The sequence below is a fragment of the Pelodiscus sinensis genome, chromosome 14, assembly GCF_052426305.1.
Source record: "Pelodiscus sinensis isolate ZL-2025 chromosome 14, ASM5242630v1, whole genome shotgun sequence".
NCBI classification, from domain to species: domain Eukaryota; kingdom Metazoa; phylum Chordata; order Testudines; family Trionychidae; genus Pelodiscus; species Pelodiscus sinensis.
The window spans coordinates 27,446,814-27,474,641 of NC_143065.1; the positions used below are offsets into that span (position 1 = coordinate 27,446,814).

General features: G+C 41.5%; 1 protein-coding gene across 6 annotated transcripts in view; it reads left to right on the plus strand.

The window, feature by feature from the left end:
- ADAMTSL3 (ADAMTS like 3) overlaps nucleotides 1–27,828 on the plus strand; it is a 395,806-nt gene that overhangs the window by 289,800 nt on the left and 78,178 nt on the right. For 5 of the 6 annotated variants that reach the window (XR_012895741.2, XM_006139251.5, XM_014581638.4 and 2 more), the window contains exons 12-16: nucleotides 488–538; nucleotides 4,846–5,050; nucleotides 5,949–6,096; nucleotides 8,634–8,718; nucleotides 20,091–20,377. Coding sequence is in view for 5 of the 6 variants with exons in the window: in XM_006139251.5 (XP_006139313.3) it covers nucleotides 488–538; nucleotides 4,846–5,050; nucleotides 5,949–6,096; nucleotides 8,634–8,718; nucleotides 20,091–20,377 (776 nt within the window). In the remaining variant the exon portion in view is untranslated. The remainder of the gene's footprint in view (nucleotides 1–487; nucleotides 539–4,845; nucleotides 5,051–5,948; nucleotides 6,097–8,633; nucleotides 8,719–20,090; nucleotides 20,378–27,828) is intronic. The other variant, XM_075897127.2, reaches the window with a different exon arrangement.

Consider the following 27,828-nt stretch of genomic DNA (forward strand, 5'->3'; position numbering starts at 1 on the left):
ATACCTCCCTTAACCTCAAAGCCCACTCCCTCTAGGTGCTCAGCAACAAGTAATTCAAGTAAGCAGCAGACGAGGGTGTTGAGCACTTTCCAGGAAGTGCTCAACGCTTCCATGGATTGAACCCTTACCATGCGTTTTTTTCATTTGCATGCACCTTCCACAGATCCCTTCATTACAGATTTCTTGGTAGTGTCCATTTCTTTGTTAAGAAATGACTGTACATCTCAGGGAAGTAGCACCACCTGGGAGGAGTCACACACAAAATGATTATTTAGAACTGTTTAGTGATCATTCCTTTTGAGCTTTTTCCATTTTTGTGGAATGAATTAAGGAGTTTCTAGACTGAGTGTTTTTCGGCATCTTCCGCAGGAAGATTCTGATCTCATCGTGGGATTTGTTCACGTTTTAACATCATTGTGCATAACATATAGGGCAAATAACATCTAGGATATGAGATATAATGATGCTATATTTGTTTTATTGACAGTGATGGATTTAAAGAAATCATGCCCTATGATCACTTCCAGCCTCTGCCTCGGTATGTATGGAGACTATATAACATGTAGGTCAGCATTAGGATGAGATTTTCACCAGAAATTCAATATTCAATTGCAAAGACTTATCACTGCATAACTTGGAATGTTATCTACTGTCTTTGCATACTGTCATGGTAGTTGATTTTCTAATTTATGCATTAGAGAGCAAATCAGAGAGTGACTTGAATGGTGCTGTTCCTACATAAAGCACTTTACATTTGTAATGTAAATGCTTGTAGGATTGGAACCTCTGTTATTGCAATAAAAACCCGTTAAGTGCATAACCGCTTAGTGAGGAAGTAATAGCTTGGCAAAATTTCCTCTAAAATGCATATATTTATTCATACAGTTCTATGTGAAGATATATTTTGGTTTAACAAAATATGTGTTACGTATGTAACACTATGTAACTATTCATGTAACGTGGCACTCTGGAAATTGATTATTTGCTTTTTAAACTATATTGCTTTTCTGTTCTTTTTGTTGTTTATTCCTACATACTGTATGTTCATACACACACTGCTTTAGTGGAACTCCCAGGATTCCATTAACTGGGGTAAATTGTCATAGCTCCATTGACTTGATAATTTACTGAGGATATGCTGTTCTCTGATGGTTTTTGGCTTTGTCAGATAGGTGGAAATGTGTTCCCCTGTGACTTAGTACTGAAGTTTTGTGATTATCCTGCTCCTATCTTTTCCCCTTTCCTCTTTTCCTTCTGCTTCAAGACTCTGCAGATGTCCCTGTGTTAACTGTGACACAATTTCATTACATCAGTGCTTTGTGTTCTGAGTTGCTCAGAATTAGGAAACCAGTTGGAATTAAGATTTAGTTTCCTTTCTGTGCTGTACTGTGCCTGTAGAGCTTGTTCAGCACTGTCCTTTGAGGTCATAACAAGGGTGAAAGCATGGACAATTGTTCTCATTTGAAGCATGAAAAACTGCACATAAAGCAGGAGTGGGCAAAAGGGCCATGGCCCGGATTTAACTCGCCAAGTGGGTGGATCTGGCCCGCAGAGGCCCTGCGGTTCCGCCGCTCCCAGCACAATTAGGGCCTGGGGGCTGGAGGAGTGCACAAAGTTTCCTCCACTCTGGCAGGAGTGCATGGCGCTTTTAAGCGCTGTGCAGGGCAGGGACAGAGCGGAGGAAACTTTGCACACTTCCCCGCCCCCAGGTCCTGATTGACCTCCCAGTCTCCTCCCAGTCAGCGGCATGGGCACCTAGGGAGAAGAGGGGGCAGGCAGGTAAAGGCGCTGCCCCACCCCCAGACCAATTATGGTCTGTGGGTGAGGAACCTGGAAGTATCCCAGCCCCGACCCTTCTGCTTGGGGCCCCGCCCCTTCCAGTGCGGCCCATGGCCACTTCAGAAATTTTTTAATTGTCCCCCAGCAAAAAATTATTGCCCACCCCTGACATAAGGGCTCACATCACTCTAGGTCAGTGCCAGCACATGCTGTCCCGATCCCTGTGTGTGACAGCTCACTGGAGGTTTTGTTGGTTTAAGGCAGTCACGACCACTCAGAGAGCAGCAAGCAGCCAGCACACACCCAAAAGTTGGTGGTATTGACTAAAGAAGGGGTGAGAACAAGGCTAGTTCAGGCTGATTCAATGTATCACTTCTCTAGCCTTCATTGGAAGCGCTCTTAAAGAGCCACAGTGGGAGAGGAAAGCTGCCCTTCTATAACAGAACTTAAGGAGGGCACGGGTGGAAACATCTGGCAACTTTGCACAGTCTTGCACCAGCTGGTAAATCTGGCCCAATCAGGAGCTAAATAATGTAGCAATTGTATCATTTGTGCACTCTGTACTTATTGCCTGTAAAGTCATTGCAGATGTTCCTCATTAATTATGCTTTTCACCTGAGCGGAGCATGTGCTGAGCATGGCTGTTCACACATCACAGGTATAAAACAAAGTGCTCTAGATGCTCTTCCCTAAAGCTTTACTGGCTTCCTCTTCTTGAGCTACAGTCACCTCCCAAGTAATGCAAAGGCCACATGCAGGGCTGCTTTGCAGTCCTGTGACATTCACCAACGTTTTCTCATTCAAATGAGAAAGTTGTGGGAAAGTCACGATGCCTGCAAGCTCTTGAAAGAGTTATTTTGCGGCTAAAGCTGTAAATGTCCTACTGAAATATTTCTACAGATGGAGATCTTTGAAATAAACAGAAAAATTTCCCAGGATAAAAATTTTCTTTTAAGGTTTTTGGAACACCTCCATATATCTCAGACTTGTTGGACTGTTGAGGATCCCTTGACAGTTGCGGGTTCTGGAAAGTGTCTCCTTGACTGCCTGCCCACGGCACTTCCCCTCCTCCCCCCAGTAGCCCTGGACCTCACTCCATCTTCAAAATGCTCATGAGAATATGGGAATTGGAGTGTGTTTGAAACTGATGAGATAAAGAAAAACAACTATAAAACTTTATGCTATAAACACTTCTAAGAGTAGTATTACATCTAGTACAGTCAGCCTTGTGCCTATGAATCTATGAGCTGCTAACTCATTGAAGAGCTAATTGCTCTTTAGTTCCTGATATTTTCAAATAAAATGAGTTGATTTTAACAATGGCCATTTGTTTAGGTAAAACAGTAAAAAGTATAACTGTGACTTTCTAAATGTTTTTTCCCCTCAGGTAATGTGAAATGAGGATTTAATCAGTCAGCTATATTTTCTCCATTTTTGAGCATGTATCCAACATTTAAAGTTCAAAGGAGGTTTTTGTATGTTTAAAATTGAGTCTGTGCTCTAGTGTTTGAACTTGATTGATATGTTTCTTGTAGACAGTTTAATGAATTATTTAAAAATAGGAAGTGTTCTTGAGTTACCTTCTGTATAGTAGGGAGTAGGTAGTACTTAACTAACGTCTGCCTTTGATTTATAGGCTTCTCCTCCATCTACTCTGATATTATGACTTCCTTTACAAAACCTATGTTACTCTTGATGAATTGATTTAGGTGGGATACTGCTGTACTTGCTGAGTCTATCATTCATAAATGATGTAATTTTTCACAGTTCTTTTCTGAGCCACTGCAGTTGTGATATTTAAAGGTTTTAGACTGGCCATAGGAAAATCTTTTCACTTATTTGCTGCCTTGATTTGCCAAAACCAAGATGTGTGATGAGCTTTAAGACAAGATGCAGGACCAAACCCTTTCCCCAGGTTTCTTTGTGGAGGTGAGTGGGTGGGGAAATGAAGGGTTGAGCAAGGCTGTGTAAGAGCCACAGGAAGAGCCCAAGATTGCGGTCTTGTGGCATGTAATTCATAGAGTATGATGCACTTAAATCAGGAATATCCTTGAATATGTCTTCAAGATTTGTTCACTGTCTTTTATGAAAGAGTAGATGCTTAAATGTGTATTTTGTGCTTTGATTATGAGAGAAAACCAATGAAAATTTTTAACTTTATTGTCATCCCCACTTCATATGTCACAGCAAATTCAGTCTTCAGTATGTTTATCTAGGCCTGTTAAATTTTCAGAGCAGGGCCTGTCTTTTATTTTTTTTATACAGATTCAAACACATGGGTGGGTAATAAGCAGCCCACAGGCCAGACACATTTCACCAGGGTTAGTCCCTGGCAGATTGCCAGATGCTTTATTTTCCTGCACATCTGCTGGTACGGCTGCTCATAGCCCCCATTGGCCATAGTTCACCATTCCCAGCCACTGGGAGCTGTGGGAAGTAGTATGGGCTGGGCTAGGCCACTCCTTCCCACAGCTGCCATTGGCCAGGAATAGGAAACCATGACCAGCAGGGGCTGCGAGTGGCCATGCTTGCAGAAATTCAGGTAAGTAATGTACCTGGTGGCCTGCCAGGTGCTAATCTTGTTGAACCACAAAGCCGCTTATTGCCCACCCCTGCTCAAGCACATTGTTGGTACTAACCAAATAATAATAATGAAAAATTCCATATAATCCTGTACAGTAGAAGACTAAGTGTGGAACATGTTTTGTTATGCTGTTTCATAATAGATAATAATTCAAATAATCAAATACATGGTATTCCTGCTTTAACAATTCATAGGTGCAAACACTTCAGAAAACTTACCTGGTCATGTCAGTTCATTTCTTTGTGTTTTCTTTTTGTCACATAGGACAAAGGGAGCCTGAAATAAGGGCAAAATAGGTTTCTGATGCTATATACATTTTTGTACAAATGTGAGAAAATAGATCTGATTCTGCCCCCTTTTGAAATCAGTGGCAAAATTTCCATTCATCTTAGTGGAAGTAAGACTGGCTTCAATATTTCGCAGTGCTTTATAGATGGCTTTCTTTTTAACGTATTTGGGTTTTGGTTGTTGTTTTCTCCTAGCTGGGAACATAATCCTTGGACTGCATGTTCTGTTTCCTGTGGAGGTGGAATTCAGCGGAGGAGCTTTGTTTGTGTAGAGGAGACCATACATGGAGAGATACTACAAGTAGAAGAATGGAAATGCATGTATGCCCCCAAACCCAAAGTCATGCAAACTTGTAATCTATTTGATTGTCCTAAGTGGGTAGCTATGGAATGGTCTCAGGTAATTTGAAAAATTATTTGTACCTAATTTTGAAAGGCAGTCTCTAATTTTGTGCAGTCATAATTATAGGCAAAAATAATCACAGGCATATTTTGTAGCACTTGGAAGTATATAGTGTCTACCTGATTTAGCTTACAATTCCTGAAGTATGATATCTCTGTAGAATAAAATGCATGCATGTTTTTGTGCCTGCAAAACTGTGCTTGCAACTTTATGTGGAGGCAAAATAATAGCCAAAACATCAGAGTGAGCATCTCATTACAAATCAAGACTTTTGTCTCCCACTGTTTGATGGACATAATCTACCACAGCAGATAATTTACCAAAAGCATGGCTGTTTGGGAATTGAGAGGTGACTTATGGATGATTTTCCAAGCGCCCTTCTCACTTTTCGTTATAGTAACAGGAATATAGAGCCAATTTATCTTGGCTTTAGTTATCTGACATGGTCACTGCAATATAGTTGGAGAAACATTCTAATGTTTTTTCTGACTCAGTTTAAACCAAAAACCACTAAACATGTGAGCGAGCTTATTCTCAGTAGATTCCCAGCTCCTTTATAAACCATAGCTGTCCTGATAAAGCTTTTCAGAACCGAGAAAGACACCCTCCCAAGTCTTTACAGGTATAAGCTATCCATTCCTAGCCATTACTAATATACTTTGGTCACTTGACAAAGCAAGGTTAGATTTAAATAATGTTTATTTGAAATCTGATGGAACAGCTATTATAGTTTTTTCACTTAAGGCATGATGCCACATCCACTGAAGTCAAGGAAAAGAGTCCACTTTAGTTCAGTGGGCTTTGGGTAAGATCTTAAAGGTTCAGAATTAATATTTATGAATGGCAATATTTTAAAAATATTTTAAAAGTAAGATTATTATATCATCTCTCTTAGTGCACGGTGACCTGTGGCCGAGGCTTACGTTACCGAGTGGTATTATGTATTGACCACCATGGCCAGCACGTTGGGGGCTGTAATCCACAACTTAAGCTACACATAAAGGAAGAGTGTATCGTACCAGTACCATGTTGCAAGCCAAAAGGTAACTGGAACTTTATCTTCGTGTGTTGTTTTGCATTTTGGTTAACAGAAGTAAAGAGCCCCTGATAACCTCCCTGAGAAGCGTCAGAAGCTCACATTTATCGTGAATTGTTTCAGTGCTAGCAAAAGGAAATGATGTTGACATTGGTGATAGAACAGGTATCTGAGTGATATTTTTACCTGATGACATGTAATGAAAATAACAAGCTCACTAAATTTAAATACATAAGTTAAATAGGTAGAAGTGGGAGCAGTATATTAGGTGCTGGAGGATTGTCAATAACATTTTAAATGAGGAGAGTAGTTTGTTCATAGAGTTTATAGTTAAGGCTGTGTTTTAGTCACAGGTATTTTTAGCTAAAGTCATGGATTGGTCATGGGCAGTAAACAAAAATTCATGGCCCGTGACCTGTCCATGACTTGTACTATAAACCCTGGGAGGTGCCATACATGCTGTTTGAGGTGTCCTACGGGGCACTTTGGTACTGGAGGTGGATGGCTATGTGTGGGCTTGGATCCCCACTGGTGCTGAACAGGGAAAGGTTGGTGGAGCTGGCATGCTCCCTTTCTGGCTCTGCACCTCCCTGGAAGAGGCAACAACCTCCTTGCACAGCTCCTTGGCAGAGACATAGCCAGAGGGATCTGTACACTGCCTCTACACTGAACACCAGCTCTGCACCTCCCATTGGCAGGGAACCATGGCAAATGGGAGCTGCAGGGGCAGTGTGTGTAGTTAGAGGCAGTGTGCAGAACTTCCTGTTAATGCTTCTGCCCAGGAGCTAAGGAAGAGGGATATTGCTGCTTCTAGGGAGCTCCCCAGGTAAGCACTTCCCAGAGCCCTCACCCCCTCCTGAGCCCTAACACCCCCTCCCGCACCCCACACACACACACAAACTCTTGTGGCTGCTGGGGGAGGGGAACATGGTGGCCCATGACTCCCCCAGCAGCATCCAGTACGACTGGCCCAGGAGCTGCCGGAGCTGCTCAGACAGTGCCTAGACCAGCTGCATTGGCTGCTGAAGTCACAAAGGTCCTGGAAGGTCACAGAATTTGTGACTTTGATAACCTACATGACAAGCTCACAGATTTATTTGTGGCATGTAATCATGACACTTGTTCCTCTGTGTCTACAGCTTGTGCTACAGAATTCTGCATGCAACATGGAAGAGCCTTAAATAATGTTCATGCTGATTTCTCTTTCCTCTTCCTTTCTTTTCCACTTTATTTTTTTAATAATCTTAAAATGCTTAATGACATGAGTTAATGAATTTCCTTTAAAAATTAATTGAGGAATGAAATGTAGAAAAGATGGCACAGGGAAATAAGAGAAAATGAAAAGCAAGAGGTCTGAGAAGATATAAAAGTAATGTTTCCTATTCTATTCCTATTTCATAAGAACAGTAGATAAGTAGGTAAATATATTGGTAAGTTTCTTTGTGCCCTATACCAATCCTCAACCCTGAACGTTAGGATTGGAAGTATTTTGTCTTTTCATATTTATTTGAAAACCTTGTTGGGAGTATGCATAACTCAACAGTAAGCTTTACATAGTAAAATGAACAGTAAGTGCAGTGACGTGCTATTGAAACTCAGTGACTTGTGTGATAGACCCAGGGCAGATGGCTACTATAGTTTGGTGGAGGGTGCTGGCCCCCAGCTGGAGTTAGTGCGGTGAGGGGCTGGTGGCAGGGCACACATATCCTGCTGGCAGCAGTACCTACATCTTGATGGGCAGCCTCGACCTCCTCTAGTCTGGCAAACTCCATGTCCGGGACCAGGGAGATCCCACCTGTAGTATTCATTTCCAAAATCACAGTGTGGGATAACAGAAGAAAAAGTGGCGAGGAGTCCTGTGGCACCTTGTGTGTCAAACTTGAAGATGAACTGTAGCTCAGCAGTTTCTCTTTGAAGTCTGGTCCTGAAGTTTTTTTGCTGCAGGATGGCTACCAGACTTCAAAGAGAAACTGCTGAGCTACAGTTCATCTTCAAGTTTGACACAATCAACTCTGGATTAAACAAAGACTGTGAATGGCTCGCTAACTACAAAAGCAGCTTCTCCTCTCTTGGAATTCACACCACCAGATCAGCTACTAGAAGTGGGCCTCATCCTCCCTGATTGGATCCACCTCATCATCTCCAGCCTGATTCTGGCCTGCATATTTATACCTGCCTCTGGAAATTTCCACTACATGCATCTGACGAAGTGGGTCTTTGCCCACGAAAGCTTATGCTCTAACACTTCAGTTAGTCTATAAGGTGCCACAGGACTCCTCACCGCTTTTGAAGATTCAGACTAACACGGCTACCCCTCTGATAGAAGAAAAAGTGGCTTGAATTGCAGAGATGGACCTATGGGCAGATTCAGTTGCAAACTTCTCTAGAGTTTGAAAAAGCAATTTTGCGTCTGGGCTTTTGTTTTGGGCCCATCTTCATTCAATGTACTGTGTAAAAACCAATATGATGAAGTGACTAATGCAATATATATTAAATGCTTCTGAATCTGATGGAATGAATTGTGCTTTTTGTTTCCCGTACTAGAAGAAAGTCCTATAGAAGCTAGACTGCCCTGGTTCAAACAAGCTCAAGAAATAGAAGAGACTAGAACAGCATCAGAAGAACCAATGTAAGTTTCTCTTCTGGGTGGGAAAAAACTGTTTCTGTTATGTTGTAAAAGTCATTTGGAAATCCTGTTATCATGCAGATGGATTTGGCATTTGATGCTCTTTGGGACTAGGCTATGGTGGGTTATTATTCCTAGTTTTATATCTTGACAGTTTAGCTTTTGGAACAGCTGTCCTGAGTGGTATAGACTATATGGATCATAATGATGGCTTGCTATCAACAGAACAATTAAAGGAGACCTTAATTTGGCTTTGAAAGCTGTTCAGGATTTCCCCGTTGTGGAAGAGTCATCAGATGATGTAAAGCAAATGTAGCCTGTTTTAAGCTAACTATTCCTTCACTCTCAGTAAGGTAATGATTGTGTTGGAGGTGGAGAAGGGCATGTTGCTGGAAAGGAACATGTTCCCTTGACCCTCCGCACCAAAATATTACAAACCATGCTAGTGATTTGAGGTCAGTTAACTATAATTGTCTGAGTCATTCAAAATATGTTATTTGGGCCATCCACCACTTCGACCCTGGGGCTGAGAAATAGTTTTGTTCACTGTATGTGCATAACTGACATTCCCTGGAGTCCAGCTCTGTTCACACCCCTATATTCCAATTCATATCTCAGATGCAATGAACATTCATAGAATCATCTGTATACAGAATAACTGTGGGTGGTGCTTATCTCCTTCATATTTTTTAATTCCAGCAGGTATTTACATAAAGCGTTCACTCTAATGTTTTGTGTTTGGGTCAAATTCTGCTCTTACTTATAATTTATGTAAATCTTAAATTGCTCAGATGAGCTCAAGCTTTTACACCACTGCACGTGAGAACAGAATATGGGCCCCTGACTTATTTTTCTTCTGTTGCTTAACTATTCTTCTACTGCTTATCTATTCTTTCTTTTGGCTCATACATATTAACAGGTGCCATCAAGAGTAATAAAGTATTTTGACACGTGCACTGGCTCAGAAAGGAAAACTTCTGCCGAACAGTTGTTAACATGCAGTAATATACTGGTTGCCATTAGAAAATTTTCATTGACTGACATATATGCCCAAGTGTTTACTACATGTGAGTGGTTACCCTGCTCTCTAAATTGGTGGCCATGAATGCAGAGGTTATGTCTGTGTGTGAACTATGATTATTTAAGGTAGTAATGATAGCTGAATGAGCCTCTTCATGTTCAGCATCTACATCTGGGAATGGACAGGTGTGAAATTGTCTCTGAAGAGGATTCAGCCTGAAAAAATAAAGAAATGCTTCTTTGGCCATGCATAATCAGGTGTGGTGGAATACGCTGATAAGAACTAATGTACTCTCCAGGTCCTTAGGTTTCTCACTGTGATATCCCTACAGAACAAGCAAAGAACACATTACAGGCAGTCGCCGAGTTACACGGATCCGACTTATGTCGGATCCGCACTTACGAACGGGGCTTTCTCGCCCCGGAGCTCGCAGGCAGCGGGACCGCCCAGAGCACAGCGGTCCTGCCACCTCGACCTCTGGGGCGAGAAAAGCTGCTCTGGGTGCCCCAGGTCTGCTGGGGACCGTCTCCAGCAGACCAGGGACACCTGGAGCAAAGCCGGGGAGGCGGAGGGGTCCCCAGCAGACCAGAGGCACCGGGAGCAAAGCGGCAGCGGCGGCGGGGTGCCGCGCCTCTGAGGCTTTGCTCTGGCAAAACCTCAGAGGCGTGGGACTCCGCCGCCGCTGCGGCTTTGCTCCCCGTGTCCCTGGTCTGCTGGAGACGGTCCCCAGCAGACCAGAGGCACCGGGAGCAAAGCCGCAGCGGCGGTGGGGTCCCGCGCTCTGAGGCTTTGCGAGAGGAAAGCCTCAGAGGCGCAGCACCCCGCCGCCGCTGCGGCTTTGCTCCCCGTGTCCCTGGTCTGCTGGGGGGGGGCGCCCCCCCCCCAGCAGACCAGGCTTTTGTTGTGGACCCTGGGGTAGAGCAGCTGGGGTGCTGCCGGGTTGGTCCTGCAGGGACCTACCTGGCAGCCCAGCTGTTCTGTCCCAGGCTCAAGATTCAGCTGCTGTTGAAACTGATCAGTGGCTGATTCCAGGAAGCTGGGGGCAGAGCAATTCTGCCTCCAGCTTCCTGTAGTCTGCCCCTGGTCAGTTTCAGCAGCAGTGGCTGAATCTGGAGCCAGTTCCGACTTACATACAAATTCAACTTAAGAACAAACCTATAGTCCCTATCTTGTACGTAACCCGGGGACTGCCTGTAGTGGGAACAAGTCATCTCAGCTTAGAGATCTCAATATCCTCTGAGTTACCCCGCCTTCTAAAATACACTATGGCTGCGTCTACACAGGCAAGATTTTGCCGCCTGTTTACACTGGCCGCGAGTATTTGCGAAAGAACACTGACGTTCTACTGTATGAAATCAGTGCTTCTTGCGCAAATAGCCTGATGCTCACGCTCACGGATAAGTCCTCTTGCGCAAGTGTTCTTGCACAAGAGGCCAGTGTAGACAGGTAACATCAATTTCTTGCGCAAGAAAGCCCGATGGCTAAAATGGCCATGGGAGCTTTATTACGCAAGAGAGCGTCTACACTGGCACGGATGCTTTTGCGCAAAAGCAAGTATTTTGCGCAAAGGCACATGCCAGTATAGACGCTGTCTTGCGCAAATACTTTTAACGGAAAAACTTTTCCGTTAAAAGTATTTGCGCGAAATCATGCCAGTGAAGATGCAGCCTATGCATTTACCTAGGTTTTCAGTGCATCCTCATTCTCCTGCCTTTGATCTTCCCTTCTGAGTAATCTTTATTCCTATCTTGGAGACCTAACTCCCACTCATCTTTCAACCACTTTACCATACCTCATCTAAAAGGATCTGACCACCATCGTCACAGCAAAAATGTCTGGATCTGTGTCCAAATGGCCATGTTAGCCCCTAACCACTAGTGACACCTCTTTACTAATTTTCCTGGTGTCGTCAGGAAAATTACTCTGAATACTCTATGCTCTCCTGGGACCCAGCTCTACTAACCCAGTCAGATCCCCCGTTCATCTACTTATTTTGCTGCTGTTTTCTCCTACCAACGCTAGGATGCTAGACCTGTTCTTGCCGTATTCTTCTGAGGAGGCTGGCAGGTAAGCAGAACTCACAAGCCATTAAATAGATCACAAGTAAAGCTGAACTTGAACTAAAGTAGTTAACTGTAGTAGGCCACTTCCCAGTTATCCTCCTTATTTTAAAGAGACTACTATATGTAGTACTGCATTGTAACAGTTAAGTATGGGCTCAAATTCCTAACAGTCCTTGAGACTGGCTACTGCGGCTTCCTTTTCCAGCAAAATGGAATGATTCTGCCTTCATTCTCTTTCAGCTTGCCCTTCAGTCACATGAAAAGTGTCTTGCCATCACAACAAACTGCAGCACCTTCTGAATTTTGTATTCTATCTGATCTCATCCTTTCCAGCTGGAATAAGCTTTTGGAGAAAGGGGGTGTCAAAGCATAGGGTCTAAAGGAAAATTGTAATACATGGTTGTTACTTCCCCCACAGTGAATAGTAACAATTATTCCCTCCTGCATAGTGTGTTTAACTTTGTTTTTGTAGTTTATATGTGACACAGTATGACAACTTCTAACTAGCATAGGGTTTACAATTTCCTTGATACATGGCCACATTTAATATTATTTATTCTTTTGACATCCAAATTAAAACCACAACATGAAATCTCAGCTCCTAGTTCATCCTTTTATTACAGTTGTCTTTTGTGTCTTCAGGCGATATTTTAGTTGATAATGAATAAGAGAATAAATGCAGCTGTGTTTTCAAATCCGACAAATAGGGGATGTGCCAAACCAGGAAGACAAATATCTCTGCTGCTGTGGTCTGCCACGACTGGTGTCCTGAATTTACATAGAGGGTGAATGTTCAAAAGCTTTTTTATTATTATTATTAGGAAAATTTAAAAATGACTGCTTATAAAGCAAGGCCAAGAAAAATGTAGGTTTGACCTTTTTAGTTTTTAGTTGTGGAATGTGATGACAGTTGATACCCATCATTATTTTAAATGTTTCTCCCATGAGCCTTCTTAGTTACAGTAGGATTCGCAGTGAGGCTTCAGCAAGATTTCACAGCCTTTTGTTTTAATAATATGTTAGAGAAATAGACACCTCTGCTGCCTTTTCTTTTAATAACTTAGAGAAATAGAGGATAAATTTAGAAAGCTTTCAAAAGCTGGTATGTTTTCTTAGCAACATGAGATCATCAAAAATAATTGTACTCTAGGTTTGTATAGAATTGCACTTACTAAAACTAAAATGTGATGAGGTCCTTGAAGGTTCGTATTCATTGCATTTAAAAAATCTCCCATTTGCATCCTTTTTATTGTAAGAATATGTATTTCAGACTTTCTTACAGCCTCTTCAGAGTAAGCTGGTCATGTACTTTGACTAGTATGTAACCACTCAACAAGATAGAATCTGTAGCTCTGGATTTTAAAGAGTGTTTCACTGATGTGCAGGAGTTCCATGTTTTAAAGATTATATTCAGATAAGCACCTAAATCATAGAATCATAGAAGTGGAAGGGATCTCCAGAGGTCATCGAGTCCAGTCTCCTGCCCTCACAGCAGGACCAATCACTGTCTAGATCAGGGGTAGGCAATAATTTTTGGTGGGGGCCACTAGGAAAGGTTTTGGAAAAATGGTCAAGGGCGGCACTTTCCTGTGGAGGAGATGCAGGGTCTAGGTTGGAGGTTGGGTGTAGAAGAGCAGGTGGGGTAAGGGGCTGGGATTCAGGAGATGGTGTGGGGTCCAGGGGTGGATATACGGCAGGGCGAGCGGGGCGGCTGCCCCGGGCCCCGCGCTTCAAAAAGCCCCGCACATGCGCTGTGGCAAAGGGGGGGCCCCGCAAGATTATTCTGCCCTGGGCCCCGCAAAATGGTCAACTGTCCCTGGTGGGGTCTGAGAGGTTGTTTGGGTGGAGGAGGGCATTGTGACCTGGGTCAAGGGATTGGGGTGTGGGGTCAGGGAGGGGGTGTAGGTGCAGAGGATTTGGATGGTGTTGGGGTTCAGGAGGGATTGGGGTGCCAGAGGCAGGCGCTGCCTGGGAGGAGTTTACCTAAGTGTTTCCTGGCCAGCAGCTGTAGCACCCCCAACGCAGGCTGGGCTCCCTGCCTGCTACAGCCCCAGCCTGCTTGAAAATGCAGGCAGCTCCCTCCATGTGGCTCTCAACTCTGGCTTGCACTGCCCCAGTCCCTCAGGCCAATCTCTCAGCTCCGATTAGCTGGCTATTTCCAGATAATAGTAGCTAAGCAATTGGCTGAGGTCAGTTCTTATTGGCAGGTTGTTTCTGGCCAATAGCTGAGGATTGGGCAGGAAGGGGGGAGATAGCATGAATCCCACCCCCCTACCTGCAGAGCAGAGAGCCTCAGAGTCAGTGTTTGAAACCGTGGCAGCTACTACTTGAGGGTCCTGGCAGGGTGGTCTGCGGGCTGGATCCGGTGGCTTGGTGGGCCGGATCCGGCCCCCAGGCCATATTTTGCCCAGAGCTGGTCTAGATCATCCCTGGCAGATGTCTATCCAACCTGCTCTTAAATATCTCCACTGATGGAGATTCCACAACCTCCCTAGGGAATTTATTCCAGTGTTTAACCACTCTGACACTGAGGAAGTTTTTCCTAATGTCCAACCCAGGGACGAATATAGGGCAGGGCGAACGGGGCGGCCGCCCCGGGCCCCGCACTTAAAAAAGCCCCGTGCATGCGCTGTGGCACCACCGTGCATGCGCATGGCGTCACGGCGCATGCGCCGTGGCAAAGGGGGGGCCCCGGGGAGTTACGCTGCCTGGGGCCCCGCAAAACAGTCATCTGCCCCTGGTCCAACCTATAGGGTTGCCAGATGGTTTAACCAAAAATACCGAACGCCCTCCCCCCTCAGAAAAAAAACACCGGGAAAAAAATTCTGTTGAGGGGGAAAAAAGGGGGGGAGACCAAAGTTATTGACCCCCCCCAAAAAAGGACACCGACAACAGTTATTGAGCAAAAAAAAAAAAATCATCATGGCCCCTTTAAGAAGAGGCTTTCTTTTGCTGGTGGCTATCTTGTTTTTCTGCTCCAGCCACAAGACAAGCCTCTGCGGAACCAGCTAAGCAGGGGCATGCCGGGGGGCCTGGCGGGAGGGCCGGGGGCTGGACCCAGTTGCTGAGTGTGTCATAGAGTTGTCAGGCATCCGGTATTTTTGCCTCCTAGTAGGGGGGAAAAATCAGAAAATACTGGACATTTTAGGTGTCCGATATTTTCTGAATTTTTTTACCGGACAGGAAGCAAAAATACCGGATTGTCTGGGTCAATACCAGACACCTGGCAACCCTACCAATCTAAACCTCCCTTGCTGCAATTTAAGCCCATTGCTTGTCCTATCCTCAGAGACCAAGGAGAACAATTTTTCTCCCTCCTCCTTTTGACATCCTTTTATATACTTGAAAACTGCTATCATGTGCCCCCTCAATCTTCTCTTTTCTTAACTAAATAAGCCCAATTCTTTCAGTCTTCTCTCATAGGCCATGTTTTCTAGATCTTCATCATTTTTGTTGCTCTTCTCTGGACCTTCTCCAATTTCTCCACATCTTTCTTGAAATGTGGTGCCCAGAACCACAAATGTTTGGATGCTTCTGCAAACTTTATCCAGTCTCGTTGGAGCTGCAAAATTGGGCTAGAAATTTCAAAGGAAGATCCTTTCTTAAGGGATTTTGGTGTTCCTGGTCCCAACCCAAATTAGAAAGTGCAGGCATGGGAAAACGTAAAGTGAGAGAAGTCAGTTTTTCCAAGTCTTCTGAGACACAGAGAAGATTGAGTATGGACAACTAGTTTTCTCATCAGTAGTTTAGATCAGTGTTTCTCAACCCAGTAGTACAAGTACTCTTAGGGGTACCTGGGAGAAGTCTGGGGGGTATGTCAACACAACTGAAATTTGGAGAAAACTGAATTTTTATTTTAAGTTTTGCAGCGCTTTATTATTTTTGTACTTTTTACACCCAAAAATTTCATCACCCGCCTGGCTATGATTAAGTTGTTTAAACAAATGTGTTGCAATGGTAGAAAAAAAAAATGTGTGTCTGAAAACTGTAGGTATTGGGGGTACTTTTTTTTTTTAAAGGAGTACTTTATAAAAAAGTTGAGAAACACTGATTTAGATCACAGCTTCTTTTTCCCAGCCATCCCAAGGTGGCGCTGCTGAACACCCCGTTTCCTCCATATTAGAACATGATTGATGGGCTGGATCTCCACTGCCTTGCAGTTTGCATTTGGTCATTTACATTTGTGTAAGGTGTGCCAAATAATAATAATAGCATTTATCCCCCTTGTGATTGCACAAGACGGCAAGGCAATGGAAAACGAGGCCTCCCATGTCTTGTATAAGTAGATTTTTCAGTGTGATTTGGCAGAATTTTTTTTTTAAATATTCATGTAAAACACTATGGCTGTGTCTAGACTGCATCCCTTTTCCGTAAAAGGGATGCAAATTAGACACATCGCAATTGCAAATTAAGCGGGGATTTAAATCCCCTCCGCTTCATTTGCATAAACATGGCTGCTGCTTTTTTCTGGCTTGGAGCTTTGCTGGAAAAAAGCGCCAGTCTAGACGCGGATCTTTCGGAAAATAAAGCCTTTTCCGAAAGATCCCTTATTCCTTATTTTAAGAGGACACAGCCTATGAATGTATATTAAAAACTGGAGCTTTGTCAATGAAATTCATTAATGACCTCAAAAAAACCCTTCAGAATCCTAAGCATTCCATTGTAAACTACCTGATGGCTTGTAAGGGACAATAACTTGAGAGGGGCTTTGATGCTACTTAATCCTCATCTAAACTCAGTCTTTTCATGTTACCTATGAAGTCAAAGGCAAAGTTGCCATTAACTTCAGTGGAGATGTAGTATTGGGCTCAATATGTTGCACATGCTACACAGTGCATATGCTACACAGTGAAAAATATAGGTCCTCTGATGTTGGTGGATTATTCCTTTTTACAACCTCAGTCAGACATTGAAAGCAAATGACCATAATTCCACTTCAGGCTGTGAATTTAGCTAATTAATACAAAACTGGTACCTGATCCAAATTCAAGATCTAGACAGAGTACTGTCCTGTTTCCAGAACTCTACATGCTGCCCAGTCAGCTATATGCACTCATTTTGTACTAGTAGTTTCCATTAGCAATCACTTCATTTTAGTTATTTCTACTACAACTTGCCTTTTATGAGGTCATCCACTTGATAAGAATTGCTGTAATATGGTATTGTTCTCAGTAACTGTACAATCATGGGATTTGGGTTAACAAATGACAAGGTAGAATTTTAAAACCCATGTTTTAAATTTTTATCTTGAACCTTATGAAATCCCATGCACTAATATTCAACAAGAAACCTATAGTACAATATAGGCCTGACATAAGTCCTTAGAATAATTTCTTAGAATATTCTGAGGGTTTTTGTGTGTGTGTGTGTGTGTGTGTGTGTGTAAATTCTACATATATGTAACATTACACAGCTATGGTTCTTTTTATGAAAGATGAGATCAGAATTTTGTCAAAGTATTATGCACAATTGCCTTGATACAACAAAGCGCATAAGCACCTGTTTAACTCTAAACATGTTATAGTCATGCTGATTTCAAGGGACAACTAAAGTGCTAGAAGTTAACCACATGCTTTATTGTTTTGGAGGAACAAGGCCATTTTTGACATAAGTATCTAGATCAGGTATGGGCCAGATCCGGTCTGCCAGGATTAGCCCTTGGTGGGTCCCCACATCACCATATTTATCTGTGCCTCTGCAGATATGGGATATCACAGCTCTCATTGGCTGGGGATCAGTATTCTTGGCCAATGGAAGCTGCGAATACCTGTACCTGTAGAAGTGCAGTTAAATGTAGTGACCGCGGTCCACGAAGGGCTAACTCTGATGAATCATCTCCATTTTATTGCCACCCTGATATAGATATTTTATATGGCTTCCTTTGGACTGTAAATTAGCTGTTGAGGTTATGGAGAAATGCTTTGTTAGCAGGTTTTCCCATTGCTGCGTATTAAAGCATTTCTCACTTATAAATAGGTGGCTGCTGTCAAGACAACTTGCTGGACTGGATGGACAACTAATCTGTGTCTGTATATGTGTCACTGCAGTATATGAGCACCTGTAACTGGTTTCTGGCAATATTCTTCAGTTGTAGAAGATTATTAGTGCACTTAAAATTTGTCAAACTTGTGATGTGCTGACCACATTCCATTCCTGTTGACTTCGATTGGAGCCGAAGGTGTTCCACACCTGTCTGCCTGCACCTAGCATCCTAAAGATCAGGCTAAAGTTTGAGGTGGTTCTAGTCAGAAAAATCCCCTCTCCCCCCCCAAAAAAACCACCTAATTTCTTAACAACTTTGAAAAATCATTTTAAGGTAGGCAGCAGGGATGATCAGTTTCTTCCTAACTCTTATTAGCCAGTGCTTTTCAGAGAAGGGGAAAGACTCACTCCGCTGTCTTTTCCACAGCATTTGCTCTTTGGAAAATAGCCCAGAGGCCTAGTGAGACAATGTCTACAGAATAACTACTATGTTCTCTTGCCTCTCTCAGCAGTGGCAGAAGGCAGATGGATTCACATAGTAATCTGTCCACAAACTCTACTCTTCAAAGTTAGCAACACTGAGTTTGAGCACCAGTATCAATGAGGCTGTGTAGATGTTGTTTACACTTAGGCTACATCTAGACTGCATCCCACTTCCGGTAGAGGGATGCAAATCAAGCACTTCGGAAGTGCAAATGAGCCTGGGATTTAAATATTCTGGGCTTCATTTGCATACTCACGCTTGGGCGCTGTGCCGATCACGTGCCCTTTTGAAAGCGAAAGTAAAGTGTAGCCACGGCTCTGCTGACAAAGGAGAGCTTTTTCCGGCAGATCCTGTACTCCTCAAAAAATAAAGAGTACAGAGTCTGCTGAAAAAGCCCCCCCGCTGTTGACAGAACCGCAGCTACACTTTACTTTCACTTTCAAAAGAGTACGTGATTGGCACAGCGCCTAAGTGTGAGTATGCAAATGAAGCCCAGGATATTTAAATCCCGGGCTCATTTGCACTTCCGAAGTGCTTGATTTGCATCCTCCTGTTGGCAGAGGGATGCAGTCTACACACAGCCTTAGAGTAAACACATCAATGATTTTGTCTCAGTCTTCTATAACTAGATGCTTTTAAATTTAAAAAAAAAAAATTCTCTGCGACAGGGCAATGGATTTTTTTTAACTAAAGAAAGAGGAGGAAAAGCTTTTGGAGAAAACAGATGTCTAATTTGGATCCTCCTGATATTTTAGATTATGATAAATAAATGTTTTTATTTCTCGTCACTGTTTCATGTAGACCTTCTCCAGTTGGAAACATTTTTTTTAAATCTGTATATTTTGTTCAAGTGTTTCAACCCTTTAAAAATGGCCTATGCTATTATGTATTTAACTTGTCAAATAATCCACAAATCCAGCCAAGATGATTTGTGGAATTCAGACCTGTTGTAATGGTCTAGTTTTGAACATTAGTATCTGATATAACGTCCCCTGAAGTAATGGAAGATTACATATTTTTACACTCTAGTCCATATATTAATGAGATGTGTACAATAAAATGTAATTATAGTTAATCAGGAGCACAAAGACACACTGAGGAAAGTGATAGTCCACAGAGCAAGTTAATCACTTCATCAAAGTTGGACCTAGTACAAGCTGAAATCTTAAGTAGTATCCTGTAATGTTCTGAACTGGAGGTGGAAATATTTGAAAAAGTACCTTTTACTTTATCTATTAAATCTCATTACAATTATGTCCTTTGGTAATCCTTCTTGGAGATGTGAATACAATGCATATGTGCTTTTGGCATATGTATGACATTGTATGCCTTGAGAGCTACTGTACCTCAACATATGAACCTAGATATCCAGCTTACCCTTTGGAGTACTCCAGGAATTTTGAGCTACCCTTTTAGGTATTGTCTTTTTTTTAAAATTCTATGTATGTTTAATATTACCCAAATATTATTCTTTTTATGAAAAGACTGTAAAGAACATGCTTCATGTGATTTTTTTTCTTCTCCCCTGCAATCTTTTCTGTTGTCTTTAGATTAGTTATGTGGAATTGTGAGCAGGCAGAAAATGAAGAGGATGTATTCCTGGAGTTTAATGATAAGTTTTGGATCTATTATGAAACTGTATCTCAGTATAACCCATATTATTCATCATATCCTTTATTAGCGTTTGGCCATATTTATGTTGTTGCATTTTATATTAATTTTTTGTAGCAGTATTTGAACTCTCTGCATACATGTGCACACACATATCAAGTGCCAATTTTTCCTTCAGTTTTCTTCTAAATTGTGGCATTATGATTCTTTGCAGGTTTATTCCAGAGCCTTGGTCTCCATGCAGTACTACTTGTGGCCAAGGCATTCAGGTGCGAGATGTGAAGTGCCGTGTTCTTCTCACGTTTACTCAAACTGAAATGGATCTCCCCGATGAGGAATGTGAAGACCCCAAACCTGAAACAGAACGAATATGTCACCAGGCATCCTGTGACAGTGATCCTGTCCCATTCACCCCAGAATTTTCTCGGGTGGAAGACAGCAGTTTGATTTATGATTGGGAATACATTGGTTTTACTCCATGTTCAGCCACATGTGTTGGAGGTAATTTAAACATATTTAACTATGGTGTTTAAATTTGACATTGTCAATAGCTTGATATTATTCCAAATTAGTTACATTGATGTTTAAAAGCAAAATCTGAATGTTCAAATTATGTTAATTCTTTTTACCTTTGATAGCATCTATATGTCCCTTACTTCTACATGCCTCATAAGGTTATAATAGAGATAAAATTGGTTTTCTTTCTGTAAACCTGAGAAACTGGGCTGTATTCAGTCAACCAAGTTACAGAAATTTTCTGTCAAAGTTGATGAAGCAGTTAGTCTTGTGTTATTAAAAGCTAAGTTACAAGGAATTACTTCAGTTGTCAGCCGGTATATGGGTTTAGATAAATGAAAATATATGTAACAAATCAATGCCAAATACGCCTAAATGCTCATTTTCCCCTATAAATTTGTGTATCGTTTCTGAACTGAAATTTGCATATTAACTATTCACTGTTTTCAAAATGCTGCCATTTACGGTACTACAAATGTGTGATGGGATAGCATAAGGAGACATCTATCCAGAAATGGCTGGGATGGAGCTCCAATAGGATGTTGTTTAGGATTTGATACAGCATATTTCTTAGTAGGAAGTCTGTGCCATACATCGGTCTCCAACTAGTTAGGCAAATTCCTCCTTTAGACATAATCTAATCTCTCAGCCATCTGAAGTACATATTGCTAGACAATGTTGCTAGTGTTGCTACTACATACTGTACTTTGGAACTGACCGTAGAAGTGAGTTAAGAAGTGCGGAGTGGAAGCAGTGGAATTGTGAACACACCTGTATATGAAAAGAATGATGACATCAGTGGGACATGAAGATAGTTGTACCCACAGAAGAAATAGAATAAGTAGAAAAGGGCTGAGCTGCAACAGTTTGGAAGTCAAGAGCCAATCTAGAGCTCATAGAAAGTGGCCTCCTTTGTAGTGTTCACCATCTGGAAGTTTGAACACAAGAGATGTTGGGAAAGATGCTCAGATCATTATCAGCATGATGGTAAGTGACCAATATAAAAGCCTCCCTTATCATTGAACATTCTTGTTTTTTTTTAATGGCATTGATCCCTAATAGTGACAAAATGTACCTTAAGGAAAGTGCTGCTTCCTGACAGCCCTAATTTGTTTCATTGGCCATAACACGAGTTTAGACCCAGAAGGATATAACTTGTAAGTATGGGAGTATGATTATTTTGCAGTTTTGACAATGAATATTATGATCTATTGTTTTATGTGCCTGATTTAAAAAAAATGAGAAAATATTTTAAAACATTAAGAAAAATGGTATTTTAAAATAGGAACAAAGCCTTTATTATCTATAAGGCTTTTTCAATTCCCTTGATTTTACTATCTCAATTTAATTTTGTAGCATATAATCATTTTATCTCCACCTTTAATCCATTTTGCTAATGCTTCTGGAGGGCTTCTCAACCAACATGTTTTCAAAAGGTATTGAATTCTCTCTGGTTTTGCATTTTGAGCACAGAGTGAAAAAACTTCTTCTTGAATTTTATATATCCTCTATATACTTTGTCAGTGTAAAAAACCTGCATGTGAAATAACCTACAAGTTAACGATTAAATTTTGGAGGCTGTGTTGAGGCCTACAATTTCACACATCAGAAAGAAAAAGGTTTTTTTAATGGGTAATAATCATTAGAATCAGATTCAGGGCCTGTTGTAGCCCAATGGAAATTTGGGAATTGACTTTATTGAGAGCAATACTGGTCTTCTGTGATTTAAAGAGGTGGTTCGACCAAACATTTGCCTCTCAACAGTCATGAATTGAAACCATTTCTTTGATGTAATGTAGAATTCTTGAAATGAAGAGGTTTTTCATATGTGTTCTCGAGATTTCAGAAATACCTCTAGCACCACATGTCTAGAGGTTCATACATGCTACTTCCAGGAAATGTGGGAAGTTTTGAGATTATTTTATCGAAGTTGAACAGCCTCAGCCATACCATTGCAGTTACTCTAGATAGACAGTCATGAGTTTGCTGTCCTATCAATGCTATGCTGATAGTTTAGCTGCCTTGGTAAATACTTTCAAACAGATCAAAATTAACCTGTGGATAAATTATTTTAAAGAAGCCAACCTTCTGTTTCCAACTTATTGCAGTGTGCTAACTAATGATCTCACTGTCTATTTTTTTCCATTTGTGTAGTTCAATGGATCTGGTCAATTTCAGTTCACTTTTAAATCCATATCTCATTTCAGTATGATGAACTTTTTAGTTAGGAATATCAAAATGTAATGTAAAGCATGAGAGCTTCTCGGCGCTAACATGCATGTATCTACCAAAGGCTTTTAAAATACATTCCTGAGGATTTCTATAGCCTTGGAACTTTTCTCTCGGTTTCTTAATGCTTGCTTTTCCCTGACCTAGAGAAGGTCTGCTCAGTCTAAGCCAAATGCAGACTTTATTATCACTATGTCATATGCCATTTGATCAAGGAATGAATCTTGGGTTTTAGTGCTTGTCATATTTATTATACCTCCCCTCCTCCCCGAAATCCTCATGTAGACCATGCTTTAATGTAAACGCTCTCAGCCCCTATCCTAAAGAGAGACAAAAATACAGGCTGTAGCATTATTTTTATTAGATATTTGAAGAAAGACCACTCTGCTACTCTCTTCCAATTAATTCTTTTAGCAAGGCTTTTTATTTTGTAAGGGCAGATGTATTGCCAAGAGGCAATGTTTCTTCCCTTAAGGGATTCGGAGGCAATAAGCACACAAATTGGGTGAAAGCTTAAAGATTTTACTAAGCAAATATTAGGGTAAAATACAATGCTTAATATTAAAGTAAAATACAATGAAGCAATCCTAGAATAAAATTGAATACTTATTAAGCCTAAGCAAATCTCAAAATAAAAAGCAATATTTACTAAAATAATACTATGCTTATTAAGCCTAAGCAAACCTTAGAATAAAATGCAATGCTTATTAAGAAAGTACAATACTTATTAAGTCTAAGCATATCTTAGAATAAAATGCAATACCTATGTGCCTTCTGCTGCTGGGAACCCCCTGGAGAAGGACAGCGGACAGATCCCAGTGGCCAGTGCATAGCACTGTCTGCTGCTTTGGTCTACGCCGAGATTCCAATGTTAGGAATATCCCTGGCACTTATATAGTGTTGGATCTACAGTAATCACCCCTGTTGTTTTTAGAACTTAACAAGATCGTTGATACATTGCATATTTTCCCACATCCAATAATTAGCTTGTTGATACTTTGCATATTTTCCCTGGCCTGATAATTAGCATTATCAGGTGTAAAACATTCATCAAAGATAGCTATGTGATCTTTCCACGCCCTCCTGCACTCCCATATCAGGTGTATGGCCTTGGGACCTGTCCCAGAACTTGTTGAAAGTCAACAGTGTATTCCTACACTGTACTATCTTGAGCAAACAGCTAACTCTTTGAGAATAACAAAAGAATAATAAGCCTAAATGTCTGCCTAGAGCATCCAGGCCTGAAGGAGATGCAGGCATAAAAGAAATGATTGTGGTACACCACCTAACTTCCTCGACTTCACAATAGTCTTCCGTATTTCCGCTACAGCAGGTCTACACTACCAGGACAGGTTGAGCTAAGCTACACAATTTGAGTTATGTTAGTAGCATAACTCAAATTGATGTAGGTTACAGCAGGGTCCACACTGTGTGGGATCGACAGAAAAAACTCTCCTCTCAACTCTTCTTACTCATCTCATTCTTTTGGAGTACCCGAGTTGACAGTGATCAGTGGTCAGTTTATTGGGTCGTTACTAGAGTCACTGAATCAATCACTGGTTGATCTGTTGCTTTATCAATCAGTTAATACAGTAATTACTCGCTTAACACGTGCCCGCTTAACACGTTTTCGCAATAGCACTATTTTTGGTGGGGGAATGTTTTTGAACAACACAATTGTCCCCAAAATAACACGGTTTCCCCAGACGGCCAGTCGCTGGCAGCTGTGCGGTGCTTCCCTGCAAAGTGGCGGAAGATTTGCCGCATTGTTCCCCGGCAACTCACTCTCGCTGGACGCCTTGCTCCTTCTCCTCCACCCAGCTTGCAAGCCGGCAGCTGGGTTTCCCCAGCTGGCCAGTCACCAGCGGCTGCACGGGGCTTCTCCCGCCTCCCTTCAAAGCAGTGGAGGGTTCACTGCTCGCCACGCCGTTCCCCAGAGACCCCCTCTTGCTGGACGCCTTGCTCCCTTACCTCCGACCCAGATAGCAGGCCGACAGCTGGGTTTCCCCATTCCCCACCGCTTGAAAAGCAACCTCCACCTTTTCCATTATTTTCAATGGGAAAATTGACCTCGCATAACACGTTTTCACTTAGCACAATCATGTTCTGAAATGTATCTACCGTGTTAAAGGAGGAATTACTGTACTCCCTTTTAAAAGACACCATCAGCTTAAGAATCTTGCTTGTCTCTGAAATTGTTTTACCTAATGTCTATGAATGGTGAAAGAACATTTCACAGTAGCAGGAGAGAGAGAAACATAGAGGGACAGACTTTGAACCTCTTTGCCAGCTTAGACACCTGAACACCTGGAGTCAAGCCCCCTAAAATCATGAGACTGGTTTAAAAAATACTGCGATAATATTGATAATTTGTATGTTAGTGATTAAACCAAAGTGGAAATATTTGCTTTTTGGATCTTGACTTTAAAGTACACTTAGGTTACATTTTTTAAGCTTTTCTCTGCAATCATGAGGGCTAGAAATGTATTATTTTATGAAACATGAGATTCTTACAAAATTACAGGCTTCCCAGCGTTGGGACTTTAAGTAAAGCACCAAGTATTACAGGATTCACAATAAAGTGATGAGAGTTCGCAATACTGTGCTCATGTTGGTGAGCAATTACTTCCATGAGTAGTCCCATTGGCTTCATTGAGAATACTTTAAAAAAAAAAACCTGTGCACTGTTGAGTGAACAATTTGCAATCTGTCCCTTAACAGAGGAAAATAGGACTCTACATCTACAACTGGCAGAGAAACTCAGGCGTGTGTAATATATGAAATTTCTTGAAACTCATTTTTAATTGACTGTATTTTAAAATGATTTCTCTTTAAGTTGACAGCAAAGCAAGAGTAATCTGAAATAAGTAAACTTTTTTCCCTTTTCTAGGTGTATGGTTGAGTGAAGAGACCATCCTTCTAGCACTTTATTTTTACTCCAAAAAGGGAAAATCACAAAGTTTGTATTTTGTAAATACTTTTAACACAACTTTGTGCACTGTATATTTCTTCTCACAGTAAAAAGTCAAAAACTGAGTTTGTAAGGGTTGTATGCTGGGTTAATATAGAAAATATTCAGTTGCACTGGTTAGTAGAATAATTACAATAATACTGTAGTACATCAAAATACTGCAAAATGCTTACTGTTTCATTGCAATCTACACAAGTATGCTTACCTTATGCTTTTGGGAGATTTTTTTTGGTTAAATGTTCTACTATGTTGTCATCACAGGACAAGAACTTTACATATGTGACAATTTGTTTGCCTGAAGATTTTATCACTTTTATGGTTTGCAAGATATTTCCCAAATCCTGCAATATGAGAAGTTTGTCACTGATTCACATTATAAGGCAATATTAAATTGCGGTTGCCAACAAATTAATAATTAATTACTCTCTTGCAGCATTTCAGTGGAGTGTAACTGTTTATTGGACAGCACAATAATTTACAACACCAAAACATTACAGCTTTTATTTTCTTATTTTCTTAAAGCAGTTGAAATAGAGAATTGCAGAAGTCTATGGCACTTGGAGGCTATGGTTACACTGCATTTGCATATCTTCTTCCGATTCTTTTTGCTAAAGAGGTTTTTCCAATAAAAACCCCCATGTGGACGGGGCCATTTGTCGGAAAAAAAACCCTCTTTCTCAAGACCCTGTAAACCTCAATTTATGAGGAATAAGTAGTCTTGTGAAAGAGGGGTTTGGGTTTTTTTTCGACAAATGGCCCCGTCTACACGAAATGAAAGACATCTTATACGCTAACCAAACAAACAGGGCATGTCACCACCAAAAGAAATTAAAAGGTGGATATGTTCACCACAACATTTTAATACAAACTGCTGTAAGGACAAAATTAGGCCTAAAATAATGACTGAGAAGCCAATTTTGTGTTGCTACACAGAACAAAGCATTTGAAGCAGAAACAAACCCCTAACGCTATCCTCTGTGCAGGCATGGGCTTAGCAACTGGATGAACAATCAATGTGTGATTGAGTGTTCATCTGAACACCTCTTCCATAGCTCTCAGAAAAACTGTGCATCTAGATCTTTTTTTCTGAGTTGTACATTGGAAGCAACATATTTTTTATTCAGGGAAATTGAAGGAAACCAAAATGTATGTTTCTTCTGAAGGTGCATGTATTCCACCATTCAGGAAGGTTCTGTAGTGTCCATGATTCTCTGGGATAGACCCTTAGAGCTCTGTAAAAACTCATGGTGTGCAGGGATTTGCTTTGACATGGTATTTTTCACCCTTGGATCATATTCTGAGGTCATTTGATGTAAAGAGTATTATGTAGCCCCTAGTGCGAAAGAACTTTTTAAATATATATATGCATTACAGGTAACCCCATTTTCAACACTTAATGACTTTTATTTAATAGAAGTGACTAGGCGGTCAGTTATGCACAAGGTCAGTGCTCCTGTTACATAAAAACTCAGCACTGTGCAGACCTAGTCAAAACAATTGCACAGAAAAGGCTTCCTGGAAAGAAAATCATCCACAAAAGGGATTAAGATGGAAACCACGGAAGGCCTAAAAGAAAGCTAGAATCCATGGTGTTGTGTACATCCATTCCTGCTACAGATTGAACCTTTCTAGTCCAGCAACTTTTGGACGTCATGGGTGCCAAACTAGAGAATTTGCAGAACCATGGGAGGTCAATATTGTATAGCATAGAGTGGGCAATAATTTTTGCCGGGGGGCCACTTAATTAATTTTGATATGTGGTCATGGGCCGGCTCCATACCCAGAAGAGGAGGGTCTTTGGCAGAAGAGGCAGGACTGGGGACTAGCCTCCCCCCAGAGTTCTGATAAAAACACAGCAAAGAGCTCACAGCTCTTGGCTCTGCTGCTACCGTATTGCTTGGCAGCCACTTCGGACTGCTACAGCAATTTAAAAGGCCCATGGCTCCAGCTCCTGCACAGGTAGTGTTACGACTGTGAGCTGAGAACCAGTCTAAACAGGATTCTGCTTCCTGAGCCACCACCTGGAAATATGGTGGCAGAGGAACAGGATATAAATAGAAAGCAGCCAAATGCAATCTGTGGGCCAGAACAGAGTGTTAGGTGGACCGGATTAGGTGTTAGGTGGCCCTGGGCTAGCAGAATTACCAACACTTCCACTGCTTACTGGGCTCATAGAAGATGTTTTAGGGGTAAAGTAGAGCTAAATAACAGCACAGAACACTGAGAGCCAGAACTT